The sequence below is a fragment of the Macaca fascicularis genome, chromosome 11, assembly GCF_037993035.2.
Source record: "Macaca fascicularis isolate 582-1 chromosome 11, T2T-MFA8v1.1".
NCBI lineage: Eukaryota > Metazoa > Chordata > Mammalia > Primates > Cercopithecidae > Macaca > Macaca fascicularis.
Genome location: NC_088385.1, coordinates 64,762,631 through 64,779,933, shown reverse-complemented (window position 1 = coordinate 64,779,933; position 17,303 = coordinate 64,762,631). Strand labels below are relative to the sequence as shown.

At 42.0% G+C, this 17,303-nt stretch overlaps 1 protein-coding gene across 5 annotated transcripts; it reads right to left on the bottom strand.

Annotated features, from left to right (window-relative positions):
- Positions 1-2,953: 2,953 nt before the first annotated feature.
- Positions 2,954-17,303, bottom strand: ATP23 (ATP23 metallopeptidase and ATP synthase assembly factor homolog). Of its 5 annotated transcripts, XM_045365528.2 has the most exons (7): positions 17,119-17,303; positions 16,919-17,027; positions 12,777-12,822; positions 11,675-11,756; positions 8,464-8,601; positions 6,705-6,788; positions 2,954-3,407 (listed from the first exon to the last, which is right to left on the bottom strand). In XM_045365528.2, exons 3-7 carry the CDS (start codon positions 12,791-12,793, stop codon positions 3,204-3,206), a joined length of 525 nt encoding a protein of 174 aa, XP_045221463.1. In that variant the 5' UTR covers positions 12,794-12,822; positions 16,919-17,027; positions 17,119-17,303; the 3' UTR covers positions 2,954-3,203. The 5 variants fall into 5 exon arrangements, with proteins under 5 accessions (XP_045221463.1, XP_005571459.1, XP_065380573.1 ...); XM_005571402.3 differs by having other exon boundaries at positions 16,919-17,303; XM_065524501.2 differs by lacking the exons at positions 16,919-17,027; positions 17,119-17,303 and adding an exon at positions 16,056-16,142.

Genomic DNA, 17,303 nt, shown 5'->3' with positions numbered 1-17,303 from the left:
ACTTTTGGTGTCCATTTGCATGAAATGCTTTTTTCCACCCCTTTACTTTAAGTTTATGTGAGTCTTTACGTGTTAGGTGAGTCTCCTGAAGGCAGTAGATGGTTGGTGAGTTCTTATCAATTCTGTGGTTGTATATCTTTTAGGTGGAGCATTTAGGCCATTTACATTCAACATTATAATTGAAATGTGAGGTATCGTTGCATTCATCATGCTCTTTGTTGCCTGTGTATTTTGGTTTTTTGTTTTTTGTTTTTGCTTTTTAACTTGTATTTTCATTTTATAGATCCTGTGTGATTTATGCTTTAAAGAGGTTCTGTTTTGATGTGTTGTGTTTCCAGGATTTGTTTCAAGATTTAGAGCTCCTTTTAGCGTTCTTGTAGTGGTGGCTTGGTAATGGTGAATTCTCCCAGCACTTGTTTGTCTGAAAAAAGACTGTCTCTTTCCTTCATATATGATGCTTAGTTTCGCTGGATATGAAATCCTTGGCTGATAATTGTTTTGTTTGAGGAGGCTGAAGATAGGGCCCCAATCCCTTCTGGCTTGTAGGGTTTCTGCTGAGAAATCTGCTGTTAATCTGATAGGTTTTCCTTTATAGGTTACCCGGTGCTTCTGTCTCACAGCTCTTAAGATTCTTTCCTTCATCTTAACTTTGGATAACCTAACAACAATGTACCTAAACAATGATCTTTTTGTGATGAATTTCCCAGGTGTTCTTTGTGCTTCTTGTATTTGGATGTCTAGGTCTCTCGCAAGGCCAGAGAAGTTTTCCATGATTATTTCCCCAAATATGTCTTCCAAGCTTTTTGAACTCTCTTCTTAGGAACACTGATTATTCTTAGGTTTGGTCACAACATAATCCCAGACTTCTTGGAAGCTTTGTTCATATTTTCTTATTCTTTTTTCTTTGTCTTTATTAGATTGGGTTAATTTGAAGACCTTGTCTTCAAGCTCTGAATTTCTTCCTTCTATTTGTTCAATTCTATTGCTGAGACTTTCCAGAGCATTTTGTATTTCTTAAAGTGTGTCCAAAATTTCTTGATTTTTTTTTTCTTTTTTCTTTAAGCTCTCCATTTCCTCGAGTATGTCTCCCTTCACTTTTTGTATCATTTTTTGGATTTCCTTGCATTGGGCTTTGCCTTTCCCTGGTGCCTGCCTGATTAGCTTAATAACTAACCTCCTGAATTCTTTTTCAGGTAAATCAGGGATTTCTTCTTGGTTTGAATCCATTGCTGGTGAACTAGTGTGATTTTTTTGTGGGTGTCAAAGAGCTTTTGTTTTCATATTACTAGGGTTAGTTTTCTGGTTCCTTCTCATTTGGGTAGGCTCTGTCAAAGGGAAGGTCTAGGGCTGAAGGCCGTTGTTCAGATTCTTTTGTCCCACAGGGTATTCCCTTGAGGTAGTACCCTCCCCCTTTTCCTATGGATGTGGCTTCCTGTGAGCCCAACTGCTGTGATTGTTTTCTCTCTTCTGGGTCTAGCCACCCAGTGAGTCTACCCAGCTCCAATCTGGTACTGGGGGTTGTCTGCACAGAATCCTGTGATGTGAACCGTCTATGGGTCTCTCGGCTGTGGATACCAGCACCTGTTGCAGTGGAGGTGGGAGGGGGGTGCAATGGACTCTGTGAGGCTTCTTAGCTTTGGTGGTTGAATGCTCTATTTTTTTGCTGGTTGGCCTCCTGCCAGGAGGTGGAGCTTTCCAGAGAGCATCAGTTGTGGTAGTATGGAAAAGAACTTGTGGTGAGCGGGGCCCTAGAACTCCCAAGATTATATCCCCTTTTTGTTCAGATACCAGGGTGGGTAGGGAAGGAACATCAGGTCGGGGCAGGGACAGATATGTCTGAGCTCAGACTCTTCTTGGGCAGGTCTTGCTGTGACTGTCGTGGGGGATGAGAGTGAGATTCCCAGGTCACTGGAGTTATGTACCTAGGAGGATTATGGCTGCCTCTGCTGAGGCATGCAGGTTGTCAGGGAAGTGAGGGAAAGCTGGCAGTCACAAGTATCACCCAGCTCCCACACAAACCGAAGGGCCAGTCTCACTCCCACCATGCCCCCCACCACAGCCCCAAGTCTGTTTCCAGGTGGTGGGTGAGACAGGCTTGAAAACTTGCCCCAGGCTACCTGCTTCCCAGCTGTGAAAGAAACGAGCTTGGTTCTTACCCTCTGTGGATTCTGTACACGGGATTTGCGCCCTCTCCCAAGTTCTGGCCAGGAGGCTTCTCGCCCCATTGAAATTGTTACAAAGTCCAGCTAGAGATTTCCTTCTGTGTGTGGAGTTTTACCCTCTGCTTCTTTGGCTGCCCCCACAATGGATTCCTGTGGTGACAGGCAGGAATGGGCTGCTTGGGGACCCAGCGAGCTCCCTGGGCCTTTCTGCTGCTTCCTCTACCCCCTGTATTTCGCTCGTCTCTCTAAATTAACTCAGCTCCAGGTAAGGTTGGAAACTTCTCCCACAAACAGACCTTCAGTTTCTCCACTGGGGGGGGTGTGCTTGGGAGAGGAGGGTCTCCCTTTCCCACTTCTGCAATTGGGGCATTCACAGTATTTGAGGTGTCTCCTGGGTACTGCAGGAGCCGTTACTTCCTTCAGAGGGTCTGTGGGTCCTCTTGGTATTGCTGGTTTGTTCTTGCAGTCGATCTGGAGCTAAAATTTGACCACTGCCTTTATTAAAAAGAAAAAGATCTAACCAGGACTGTCCCCAGAAAATTAGGCCATACGGGTCCTACATATATGATAAAAGAGGAATAGGGAAAGGATAGCATCGACCACTGAATGAATTATTTCCAATTTTCATCATAACAACAGCTCGGTAAGAGTCCTACAATGAGATCGGTACACATTTCTTTACATTTAACATAAATACCAATAGTGGTCACCTATCAACATCATGGAAGGGCACACTTCACAGGTTTCTTAATCAAATTTTAAAATAATCACATGTAATAAAAACAAATCACTAAAATACAAAAATGTAATTTATTTATTTACTAAATGGTTAGCTATAAAGATACAATTTTTGCCTTGGAGTTTAAAGCAGTTTCATTTTTTGCCATAGTTACTTTTTCTGATAATATGCTAGAATCACAATCTTCTGTTTTATCTGGATTGAATGGATTGTTTACATTTTATATGTTTGTTCACTTGAGAACAAATTTTTTTTTTTTCTGCATGATGATGGAAGCTCCGTAATATAAAATGTCATTGTGCTCATATATTTGAATAATACCGATCACGGTTTTGAAAGTCTCTATGAGCATATCTTGCATAAGTCTTGTTATGTGGGATCCTTCCAAAAGGTTCATGGTCATTGAAACAAGATTCAAAAACTTCATCAACAGCCTTTTTAGCTACTTCTTTGCTGATATTCCTAACAGCCAGGATAGAAAGAGTGGCTCTGTCTCGCACACAAGTCTAAAAAGAAGGAAAAGTATGAGGCTCTAATTTTATATAAACACTTAATCATAAAATAATACATTTTATCTAATGTCTGAATTAATTAAAATTAATTTCCTCATATTATTTTACTAATTTCTATCATTCCAAAGAAGAAAACAAAATGAACAAAGATACCTAACACTTAAGGAGTATTTTTAGCTCAACCTAAAATTATTTAGGCATAAGTAAGACCTCTATTTTCTCATCTTTCCCACTAATATAAGCAGATGTCATTCTCAGAAATTCTATGCAGTGTCTACCAAACAGTATCTCCCAATTTGCAAAATCGCCAAAAAAAAAAAAAAAAAAAAAAAAAGTCTATAAGGTCCTGAGTGACTTTTTTATAAAATTTAATTAACTTTAAAATACACTTCACTTCTGTACCTCTCTTTCTTTTCAGTTGATCAATGCTACATAACTTTTCCTTTGAGAAGGGTAAGTCCTCTCTGGAGGCAACAGAAAACCATACACATATCCACCCAAACTTGGAAAGTACCTTAATTTTTTAAGGGGGGTGGAAATTAAACAACTTTTTTTCCTGATTGTTCTTTACACAGATATTAAACTTCTAAGATAATAATTTACCTAATGTTTCATAGTAATAGGCTAGAATTTCTCAATACTCTAATTTAAATATTTAAGAAATATAAGGCCCTGCCATTCCAATTCTTGGAGAGCTTTTAATCCATTTATTTCTCCCCAGGCCCAAATTAAAACTCAAAAGAATGGCACTTGACCTTTTCCTAAAAATAATCAAACACTGGTTTGGATGGCTGTGCATCCTGACAACCATCTGTTTTCTCTGCATGTTCCCAGTTTTTCATTTGGCCTGGTCAGTGTGCTCAAGCTGGAGATACTCACATTGGAATCTAGTGTTTCTCAACCTGAATTTTACCAAACACTGATTTTAAAAAATAAACCCCAGGCATAAAGGAAGAAGAAAAGAACCATATGAAGCCAAAACAACAATTGCTAAAAAAGAGAGGAAATTTCTCCCCTGCAGGGAAAAAAAGGTACAAAAATTTGTCTCCTGAAGCTACAGGGTTAGGAGACACAAGTGTAGACCACAGATTTACTTCTTTTTAGACATAATAAATTTCTGTTAAAATAAAGGTATGACTATGTAATTTTACAATCAGCAACTGTACTTGCTGTTTCTATTCCCTGGGCACATGCTGTACAAAAGCAGGAACTCCATTCTCTAAGACTCTTCTCCCTCAGCCACATTCCTAATACCTCCACATATTTTCTGTCCTATTGCTGTTTCTATTTGTTTTCTGCTGCTGCTACCCAGTGGTAAAAAGAGGAAAACTTCTCTTTCAAAGACTGAGTGCATCACAAACTTATCACAAAGATACAAGGTGAATAAAAAAAAAAAATCACGCTCTACTCCTTTATTATATCAACTTTTTTTTTTTTTTTTTTTTTTTTGAGACGGAGTCTCACGCTGTTGCCCAGGCTGGAGTGCAGTGGCGCGATCTCGGCTCACTGCAAGCTCCGCCTCCCGGGTTCCCGCCATTCTCCTGCCTCAGCCTCCTGAGTAGCTGGGACTACAGGCGCCCGCCACCGCGCCCGGCTAATTTTTTGTATTTTTAGTAGAGACGGGGTTTCACTGTGGTCTCGATCTCCTGACCTTGTGATCCGCCCGCCTCGGCCTCCCAAAGTGCTGGGATTACAGGCTTGAGCCACCGCGCCCGGCCAACTTATTTTTTTAATTGGAAAAGAATATAAAAATTAGCATATTTTTCTAAAAACAGAGTATATGTAACAGTTTTTTTTTTTAAGGAATTTTTCAAACTCTATTGACAAGAGCAGATATCCATGAGCTATGCCAGCACATGCTTTAACCACATTATCCTCTTCTCTAGGGGTGTGCTGATGTGGACCCTGCTTCTACCCCTCTCCACTGACAGTCAGAACACACAGAATTCACCAGAGAAGCAGGGACTCAAGGGCACAGAAAACATGCAGCACAAGACAAGTCAGTGGCATATCAATAAGCTGACCTGGCACAGGCTGAACACCTCACTGTCCAGAGTAATCACCCTTTCCAGGCAGCAGGCTTTTCTTCTCGCTCCGATTCACTCAGTTCACAGTTTCTCTGAGTAGCTCACTGTGACTCCACCCTCCACCCCAGAGCTGAGTTACTCTCTTCTCCAGAAAACCAAGGGCTTCCTGTTGTCCTTAGCGTATCTTTTTTCATCTAGTTGGAACTGATATCCTGATGCTCACATACTTCACAAACTGGCTCAGCAGGCTTTTACTGTAGAAAATGACTGACCACCCTTTCTCCTAAATGTGGACAGAGGCCCGGGGTGGCTGTGAGCAGAACTGCTCACATTCATTATCAATCCATGAGTTCTATACTTCCTTTCCCCACATCCATCTAATACAGATCTCAAAGCCTTTCCAGCAGGATAATCTTGCCTTATAGCTATCTCTTTTGTTTTTTGTTTTTGTTTTGTTAACACAAATCCCTCTCAGCTAAGCTCATCATACTCAAGTCTGTGCTAAGCCAAAGGTTTTCTATCACATTATACAGCCTTTACAGGTACACTGAGACATAGCCATAACTTGTGGAGCAACGCACTCTCTGTTCTGAAAGGGATTACATTTTTTGTTTCCAGAATGCTATGGTAGATTCAAAACAGAAGTCAAGAATTGTTAGAATAACAGTAAGACATGCTGTGATTTCACTTCCATTCCTTATCCACCCTCATCGAAAAGTATCCCAGGTGCAAGATCTTAGCTCCTTTCTTTCTTTTTTTCAGAAGGAGTCTCACTCTGTGGCCCAGGCTGGAGTGCAGTGGCACGACCTCGGCTCACTGCAACTTCCATCTCCCAGGTTCAAGCGATTCTCCTGCCTCAGCCTCCAGAGTAGCTGGGACTATAGGCATGCGCCACCACGCCCAGCTAATTTTTTTGTATGTTTAGTAGACACAGGGTTTCACCATGTTGGCCACTCTGGTCTCGATCTCCTGACCTTGTGATCCGCCCGCCTCAGCCTCCCAAAGTGCTGGGAGGCACAAGCCACTGTGCCAGGCCTCCTTTCATTATTAAAATATCTCACACACTCATTGAGTCACATAGCTTGCCCATAATTATAAAGTAGAACTAAATTCCATCTACTTTGTTTAAATGGCACATACTTTGTATTCTTTTCACATAGGAAGTTCTTTCAAATTTCAAATACTGAATGTACTTTTCATTTCTTTATTCATTATTTCCACTCATAACACTCTGGAGGGGAAGTGATTGCATGTTAGCTTTTACCTGGTGGTGTTGTTTCAATCCAAAATGTAACCTGAATATTTCATTGACAAGTGAGCAGTCTCCACTAAGGTTAGCAGCTCGAACCTATCACACAGAAGACAGACAAAAAGAAAATAAACGCTCATGCTCTATATATCTTTATGATATCAACCAATTTTTTAAAATTAGAAAAGAATATAAAATTAGCATCTTTGTCTGAGAAAAGAGTATTTGTACTACTTCTTCTTAAAGGACTTTTTAAACTCTATTGACGACAAAAGCAAGTATCTATGAGCTATGCTAGACAATGCCAAATACACTGGAGAGATGGGGAAAAGTTCAGTCGCCTACCAAAGGAAATTTTCTAAACTTTATGCTGTAGCTTTACTGACAGAACTAATTTCTTTTTGGAACCAAAGGTCAGAGAGCTAGACCTCAGAGTTAAATTACACACTCTATAAGATACAAATACTTGTAGAAATTACTAAAAAGTACTTCAAGAAAGCATTCTTGAAATAAACTGAGTTTCAAAGTGAGCTTAAAACGGAATGCATTAATATCTGAGACACTTTGAGGATATGACCCTCCCAACCCTAGCCCGAATCTCTCTTGCAGCTTCCCTCAAACGTGTATAAGTTCAGGACCTTCCTCTAGGGACTTGATTGTCCTATGAAAAATGAAGCCATACAAAATACAAAGAATCAAGAACATTCCAAACCGGTCATGCTATGAGCATGACAGCCTGAAATTAGGACATATTTTCAGATTTACTATACTTTAATGAATGAAAAAGTCTTAGAACAACCCACATAGATTCTACAGGCAGCCTGACCACATTTTTGCTAATTCATTGCTAACAGAATGGTCCACTTCGTGTTCCTTCTACAATATTATGGCCTCATTCCTCTGAGGAGCTCAAAGTACTTAACACACTTTAGCTACAAGGCATTAATTCTCACAGCACCCAAGAGAGAGACCTTTTTAAAAACTCAGGTTTCAGTCTATTCTCCAAATAATTGGAATTCTAATTAGATGCAGGGGGGCTACATATTAGTTTCAAGAGAAAGGGAAAATAATCTAAGTTATGAAGTATAGGCTTGAGATTTAGATTATTTTAATCAACTCTTCAATTAATGACACCCAAGTATATGCATATGCAGAATACGCTCTCTCTAGGAGCATATTCCGAGCAATCCAACGTGCTTAGTAATAAATATCTTTTCATGTTGTATTTTTGAAACGAGCATGTTTTACTCTAGGGCAAGCAAGGAACTCTATGGAAGGCAGCTGGGCAAGCTAGTTAAAAATACTGGTTGTAATCCTGCCTCTGCCACTTACTAACTTTGGAATCTAAACAACTGTCTCACTTTCCACATACATAAAACAGGGACAATAATAGTATATCTACCTCAGTGGGTTATTGTGAAGATTAAATAAGAATCTGTGCAAACAGAACAGTGTTTGGAATATAGCCCTCAGTAAATGTTAATTATTATTTTTTCACATTATAAAATGTATCCCACAGGAAAAAACTAATAGCTTATTAAAGTCAGTCATCACTATTATTAGGACTTACAGGATATAGTTAACAGACTTCTAAAAATATAGTTTAAATTTCTCTAGCTGTATATCAAAAATAGTATTCAATGTTAGTTAAAAACAGAAATTCAAGACTAAGGTAGAGCTATGACAGTAGGAAAAGGAATACATTTAAATAAATTACACTTGAATAAAATATTCAAGCATAGAGTGTTCTGGAGAAAAATACAATAAAACTCACCTCTGAGCACGCCAAATGTCTGATGTTGGTGAACCAGTCGACATGGGCACGACAATGATCAAATGCATGAATGAGCTCGTGGGTGACCACTCTGTTCATATGGGCCTGATTATGGATGTTATTCTGGCACAAAACTATCTAGGAGACACCAAAATAAAAGAAGTTCAGTGATTTCTAAAATTTCCTTTCATAGACTCGATCTTCTCTCCCACATGACCTCACCTCTCCCCGACAAGCTCACCTGCCTGGAATATCTCTACCCACTCTTCTCCACTGGCCACACATCTACCCATGGGACAAGTCCCAGTCCTAAGTGTACATGCTCCAATTGCCTCGCCCAGTGACTAACTTCTCCCTTCTCTTCTCTCTGGACTATAGCAGTACGTAGATTAAGGATGTATTCATGCACCATCCTCACTGGGGAATCATGAATTTGGACTCACACATTTCAAGTCTAAAGTGTCTTCAAGACACTTAAGTAGGCGGGGAACCGTGGCTCTCGCTTGTAATCCCAGCACTTTGGGAGGCTAAGGCAGAAGGATCATTTGAGGCCAGGAGTTTAAGACCAGCCTGGGCAACATAATGAGGCCTCATCTCTACAAAAAATTTTAAAAGTTAGCTGGATCCAGTGATGCATACCTGTAGTCCCAACTACTCAGGAGGCTGAGATGGGAGGATCGCTTGAGCCCAGGAGTTCAAGGCTGTAGTAAGCCATGATTGCGCCACTGCACTCCAGCCTAGGCAACAGAGCAAGACCCGGTCCGAAAAAAATTTATTTTCACTAAAAATAAAAATAAATAAATAAATAAATAAAAAGATGCTCAAGTAGAGATGTTAAATGGGCACTTGGATATATGGAATGTGGAGTTCTTAAAAATGAGCTTTGACCCCAGAAAACTGATGAGACCTCCTTGGCAGAGTACAGAGTAAGAAAAGAAGGGGCTCTATGACCAAGGATTGAGGGACTTCAACATTTAAATGCTGGCAGAGGAAAGTAAGCTAGCAAAGGAGCAACCAGAAGAATGCTGCATACTAGAAACCAAAGAAAGTGTTTGGCATTAACAGCTGAAGTCAAGTGTACACAAACTATATGACCCAGTAATTCTGCTCTTGAGCGTATACTTAGAGAAACTCTTGCAATGTGTACCACCAGTGAAGGTCAAGAATATTTATAGCAGCATTGTTCATAATAATAAAGTTGGAAACAATCAATATTAAAGTAAACTGTAGTACAAACACACAACAGCATAAATACTATATAACAGGGAAACTGAATAAACCAGAGAGGTACACACAATGACAAGAAAGAATCTCACTAATGTTGAACGTGGGAAGTAAGTTGGAGACTATCTACTACACAATTTCATAATACTACAAAATACTACATAAAACTCAAAGTATATCATGTATGAAGCTCAAAAGCAGTCAACTAAATAACACACTGTTGGACTGTATATGTAGATGGTAAAGTCATTCAGAAAAGCAGGGAATGGTTACTACAAAAATCAGGTTAAGGAAGGGAAAAGGACCTGATTCAAGAGGACCACACAGGTTTCTGAAGTCCTAGTAATGTTCTTTTTCTTTAGTCTGGGTGGCGGTTACATAGGTGTGCACTTTATTATTACTGAAAGCGGACATACAGGTTTTTTACTCTTCTGTATGAATGAGATACTTCATAATAAAAATTTTCACTTAAAAAAAAAGGCCAGGCATGGTGGCTCACACCTATAATCCTAGCAGTTTGGGAGGCCAAGGTGGGGGAATCACCTGAGGTTAGGGGTTCAAGACCAGGCTGGCCAATATGGCGAAACCCTGTCTCTACCAAAAATACAAAAATTAGCTGGGCGTGGTGGCACATGCCTGCAATCCCAGCTACTCAGGAGGCTGAGGCAGGAGAATCACTTGAACCCAGGAGGCGGAGGTTGCAGTGAGCCCATATTGCGTCACTGCATTCCAGCCTGGGCGACAAGAGTGAGACTCTGTCTCAAAAATAATAATAATTAAAAATAATAATAATAATAATAAAATAAAAGGAGAGGGTGCCCAACTGTGTTCAACACTGCTGAGAATTAGGATGAAAGTTCAAGATGTGCACTCTATTTAACCCTGGGGGGACCGGGAAGGGGGTGAACTTATGCAGAGCCATTTTGAGAGCTATAGGTATTGTGACTACCAGTTTACAAATGAGGAAACTGAGAAGAAGAAAAATACTTGCCCAAGCCCCACGGATAATAAGCAGGGAAACTAAGATTTGAACTCAAGTCTGACTCCAAAATCTAAACTTCTTACCCTTGTTCTATATTGCCACTTCCCATGATTACTGTAAAAATGCTATAAATAACCTAAATACATATAAAATTATCCAGCAGGAAACAGTTAAGTGTAGTTAAATATGAATTATACATTCAGGTGGGAAACAGTTACTTATAACACCATCATTTACCCTCATCACATGACATTATCTACCACCTCCAAGACTCTGTCGAAACCCTCTGATGACTTAAAACTAATAATAAAATTTATTGCATGCTTACTATGGGCCAGGTACTAAGATAAGCAACTCTATAAGAAATATCTCATTTAATTCTCATAATCATTCCATAAAATAATCATTTCATAAAATCATTGTCCATACTGTACAGATAAGAAAACTCCCCTAATGAAAGATTTTCACAGGCAGTATCACTTCTCACCATGTAAAGGTAAAACCCTTTTGTTTAGCATTCAAGGCCTCCCAAAATATGGCTTACATTTCTTTCCAATCCTATTTTCCCTTATTCCCCACGTGTTCCGCCCCTCGAGATAAACTAGACAATATGCCATTCCCTACACATGCCATGCAGTTTCCTAGCATGCACTTTTGCTCATGCTGCCCCTGCTCTGCCCCTAAGGAGGCTTTATATCCTCTAGTTGAATCTGCTGGCATCTTTCAATCAATCACATCACTGTCCCACTGTGGTAACCAAGCCCATCTAAAATGGTTTAGCCTGCCTCATTTTATAATTATCTGTGTTCATGTCTTATCTTTCCTGAAAGGTTATAAACTCCTTAAGAGATTTTAAGAGTAAACTCCTTAGAGTAAGGATAACTAATTCACTTTTTTAGTCCTACACAAAGTCTACCAAACAGAATGCCAAGCATGTGGAAGATGCTCAAAAAATATCAAGAGAGAGGATTAAAGGGAAGGAAACAATTTGGCAATAATGCCTACCTGAGATGTTGAAGCATCAAAACCTCCACTGACATTTCCATTACAGTCTTCGCAAGAAAAGTGTCTATCTTTGTTAACAGCACTAAAAGGCAAGAACAGATTAAAGAGACAATGTCCAGAAACAGTAAGTATGTGGCAAACAGCTCTGGGCCAGGACTCAGGAGACCCTCCACCATACAGTAAATCCCCTCTACTACTAACACATAGGAAACCTTGGGAAAGAAACTTAACATCTTCAAGACTCAGTTATCTCACCTGTAAAATAAGGAGGTTGTACGCAAAATGCATCCTAGTTCAAATTCTATAGATATAATTCCACAAAACATTTGTTCAACTGATTATGGCCATATTGCAAGTATGCTGGAGTTCCTGCCCTTGGGCCAGAATGTTAAGAACTAGATGTCAGAAGTCACTTCCTTTAAACCCCTCAAAGTTATACAACATCTGCAAGGTTCCTAGATAACAAGCTGAGAGTTCTTTTCCATTAAAAACAATGCTCAGGCTGGTGTAGCAGAAAGGCCAGGATTGGTAATTACTTACAAGAAAAATTTGAGTACTGTCTTTACTAATCACCCAAGGTGAATGGTAAGAGCTAGAAAATGAGCTGGGCTGGAGCAGTGGCTCACGCCTGTAATCCCAGCACTTTGGGAGGCCAAGGTTGGTGGATCACTTGCGGACAGGAGCTTGAGACCAGTCTGGTCAATGTGGTGAGACTCCATTTCTACTAAAAATACAAAAATTAGCCGGGCATGGTGATGTGCGCCTGTAAACCCAGCTACTCGGGAGGCTGAGGCAGAAGAATTGCTTGAACCTGGGAGAGGGAGGTTGCAGTGAGCCAAGACAGCGCCACTGCCCACTCCCGCCTGGACAACAAGAGCGAGACTCTGTCTCAAAAAAAAAAAAAAAGAACATTAGTTAGGGCAGAAGATGTCCAAAGAGAACAAGGCCTGCCTGGAAACAATGCAGCCAATTACCTCTATTTACCCTATGGAAAAGACTTCGTGACCTCAGAGAAATCCTAAGCAGCTCTCTTAAGAAGAGAACTTGGTTTTTGTTTTCAGCAGCCAGATCTCAGAGCAGCAGTTCAAAAAGAGTTACTTACCAACCTGAGTGTTTCATAGCATCAAGCAGAAGTTTGACATACGGATCTAAAAAAGATATTGATTTAATTAAGTAAGCTAATTGGAAAAGTAGCACCAATTAAACTACCCAAATAGCAGTGTAAGATATTATCAAAAAGTAACTCACAGGCCAGATGCAGTGGCTCATGCCTGTAATCCCAGCACTTTAGGAGGTTGAGGCAGGTGGATCATTTGAGGCCAGGAGTTCAAGCCCAGCCTGACCAACATGGCAAAACCCCATCTCTACTAAAAATACAAAAATTAGCTGGGCATGGTGGCACATGCCTGTAGTCTCAGCTACTTGGGAAGCTGAGGCATGAGAATCGCTTGAACCAGGGAGACAGACGTTACAGTGAGCTGAGATCACACCACTGCACTCCAGCCTGGAAGACAGAGTGACTGTCTCAAAAAAAAGTAATCTGATCTTAAAATTGGTAAAAATTGACATGAGAGGCCAAGTTTAAATTAACATCAAAGCAAGTTTGTACTGAAAAAAAACACTAACACAAATACAAAGATGGTACTACTAAGCATCTTAGACAGTATCAACTATGCTTTTAAAGTTCATGTTTAGTTAAATGATCAAACACGTTGTATTACGATATATACCAAAAGACTGAGGGAATCTACGGCCACATTCCTCAGAAGTGAACAACAGTGCTGGGCGCGGTGGCTCACGCCTGTAATCCCAGCACTTTGCAAGGCCGAGGCAGGCGGATCACGAGGTCAGGAGATTGAGACCATCCTGGCTAACACAGTGAAACCCTGTCTCTACCAAAATACAAAAAATTAGCCGGGCGTGGTGGCGGGCGCCTGTAGTCCCAGCTACTCAGGAGGCTGAGGCAGAAGAATGGTGTGAACCCGGGAGACGGAGCTTGCGGTGAGCCCAGATCACACCACTGCACTCCAGCCTGGGCGACAGAGCAAGACTCCGTCTCAAAAAAAAAAAAAAAAAAGTGAACAACAGCACAGTACCTAGATTTGGGGAAGCCAGTAGCCACACTGTTCTGTCCTGGTCAGACCATACTGGCAACACCATGTCCCATGCTGAGTACTACCACGTTCTAAACGGGACCTGCCACTGAAGCTCTTCCACAGGGGATAGTGACTAGGGTACTACAGGACTACTTCCCAGTAAGAAGCAAGAAAGGATTTAGGGGGTTGGAAAGGAGACAGAAGACTTAACTAGGACCACAGTAGCTTCAAGTATTGAAGGGGTGCCATGTGGGTCTAGATTCAGTTAATATTTCTTCAAAGGGCAGAACAAGGACCAAAGTATGGAAGTTACACGCAGCAGATTTCAGCTCAGTAAGAGAAAGGATTTTTTCTCCAACAATTAAAGCTGGTGAAACAATAGACAGTAGATTGAAAGAGCCTCAGGGAACAGGTAACTGTGTTCCAGTAGAGGTCTGTGGAGTATCTGGCCAGCAATGGTACAGAGGTTTCCTTGTAAGGGGACAGGGAGGCCTAGACGATTCCTCAGGGCCCTTCCACATCTAAGACTCTATGGGCCCGTGACTACTACAGGAAAGTACAAGGAACCCAAATGCCTCTGATATTAACTTTTCCCATAGGCATCTTGTCTGAGAGTATAAATGCACAGCCAATTATATGACGTAACCCAAAAAAAAGTGAAAAAGAAACTAATGTTTAAAAAAAAGGTTGAAGACAAAAATAGGCGAAAGAAATGTGAGATGAGAAAGTCAGGTATAGGTTACTGCTTTACCAACCTGCCCCTTGCAAGAGTGTTCACAGTAGAATAATTATTGTTAACAATAAGTATTATTAATTGAGTGAATACCAGGTAGCAGGTACCATATTAAGCACATTATTATTCATGCAACTAGGAGAATTTTACAAAGTTAAAAGTTTCAAAAGTCTGTAGTCCTCATACTTAAAAAAAAAACAAATGCAGGCAGCACCTTGGTTTAGTACTTCAAAAAGGACCTGCAGCAATATTTAGAATAAAATTGTTTTGGTGAAAAAAAAAAAAAAGTCTCCCATGAGGACTGGTTTCCGCCACCATGCCCCACGCAGGGACAGGATTTTAAAGCTGCAGGTTGACACTTTAATACCACCAACAGGCCCTCCCAGCCACCCTGCCCTTGGAAGATTGAGGTCCATTGATTCCTACTGGGGCTCATGTTCAGCACCCCACCTTCCTCACATCCTATCTATTTCTACTCTTCCTCCACTGTGTGGCCCTTCCACTATAAAAACAGCTACCATTTATTCAGCTCAGCTCCTGATATGCTGGTACTTTACATTCATAAAATCAATACTTTTTTTTTTTAGACAGGGTCTTGCTCTGTTGCCCAGGTTGGAGTGCAGTGATGCAATCATAGCTCACTGCAGCCTCAGCCTCCTGGGTTCAAGCAAATCTCCTGCCTCAGCCTCCTAAATAGCTGGGACTACAGGCACGAGCCACCACATCAGCTAATTTTTTTATTTCTTGTAGAGACAGGGTCTCCCTATATTGCCCAGGCTGGTCTTAAACATCTGAGTTCAAGCGATCCCCCTGCCTTGGCTCCCCAAAGTGCTGAGATTACAGGCATGAGCCACTGTACCCAGCCCCATAAAATCTATTTTTCACAACAACCCTAAAAGAGGTATTTTTCCCCTTCTCTTTTTTTACAATAAGAATAATGAGGATCAGAGAAGTTAAGTCACTCTTCCACATCTGAGGAAAGGGATCCGCATTTGAACCCACATCTAACTCTGCAACCCACACTCCTTCCACTCTATTCCACTTTGAAGCACCTTCCAGGCAAGGTGCTATCTTTCTACTTCCCCCACCAAAACCTGGGAGGCACTCAATACATATTTGTATAGTAAATACAATATCATCATTCTCTCCCCTTTTACCCTGGCCTCCCCTTCCCCCTCCTACCTCCCTGAGTCTCTACAAGCAGGTAATCCCAAGAAGGTTGGAAAATCTTTCCGTGGTTGACTTTTGAACTGTGACTGACCAACTATAAAATAGTAACCTTGCTTTGGGACAAGTACGTTTAAGACTAATTTTCCAAATGTATCTGAAAGTACACTAAGTCTATGTCAATGTAAAGGAATTAAGAAATCTTCTCTAGTGCAATGTCTCTGCTACTGGAGAGAAATTTGTCAATGGGCAGTTGTGTTCCCGTTTAACCCACAGCAGTTCTTAACCTTTGTGTGGTCGTTGGCCTCTTTGAGAATATAATGAAGCTATAAACTCTCTCTCCCACAAAAAAAAAATGTACTTAGGGCTGGTCGCAGTGACTCACGCCTGTAATCCCGCACTTTGGGAGGCCAAGGCGGATGGATCAGGAGGTCAGGAGATCGAGATCATCTTGGCTAACACGGTGAAACCCCGGCTCTACTAAAAATACAAAAAATTAGCAGGGCGTGGTGGCGAGCTCCTGTAGTCCCAGCTACTCAGGAGGCTGAGGCAGGAGAATGGCGTGAACCTGGGAGGCGGAGCTTGCAGTGAGCCGAGATCGCGCCACTGCACTCCAGCCTGGGCGACAGAGCAAGACTCCGTCTCGAAAAAAAAAAAGAAAGAAAAAGAAATGCACTTAGGCACATACACACACACACACACACACACACGCGCACGATTTCACAGACCATTTCAGGGATTTCTACGCTCTGAAGCCCATTCATGCATGAAGGCTAAGAACCCCTTCCAAGGAAGGATAGGTTTGCAAAACTATTTTTACATTTTTACAGCCTTTGTATGTTTTAATTACATTTCTACAGACTTTGTATGCCTTAATTAACCTCGATGGCTCTTTAAAACTCGGCCTCACCCTTACCCTGAAGTCACAATGTGGCTGCATAACTTATGTAAGAAATCGGAGGATGTGTCACAACAGTGAGTGACAAAAAAGGGCAGACAAACTCATTCCCCAAGCCAAAAACAGCGACGAAAAGGGTCTCAGCGCCTCCTCTGGTGGGAAAACTGAGCCCCAGGCGCCCAACCCAGCCCCCATGATGCCCTGTCTGCCTACACTCTGTGCTGAACCTGGTTCACTCAGCCCCGAGGCTGAAACTGCAGCCGCTGGCCAGGTGTTGCCCAGGCCCTTCCTCGCCCACCCGGTCTCAGACCCATTCGGCCGAACCCCAGCCTCCAGGTCATGGCTCCTACTTGTCTCCAGCGTCTTCAGGAGCCTAAGCTGGCACTTCTGGTTGCTGGTGAAGAAGCTGGAGAAGAACCCTTGCTGGGGATTCCCCTGGGCCACACGCTCGGGGAAGACCTGGCAAGAGACGTGTTGCTGCTGCAGCTGCTCCCCTGCCGCGGGGCCCCTCCCGCGCTCGTACGGAGCTCCCGCCATGCTGCCCGCAGACCTCGCCGCTGCTTCTCTCCGGCTCGGGCGGCCGGAGCGAGACCGGGAAAGGTAACCTCCCTCCCGCCAACCCGACCGCCCAGGCCCTCCCTCCGCAGGGAAGAAGGGCAGCCAGGCTGGGCTGAAGACGTTAGGCGGGAGGGAGCTTTGAACCAGACCGGGAGCACGGGGCACAGGGCGAGTGGC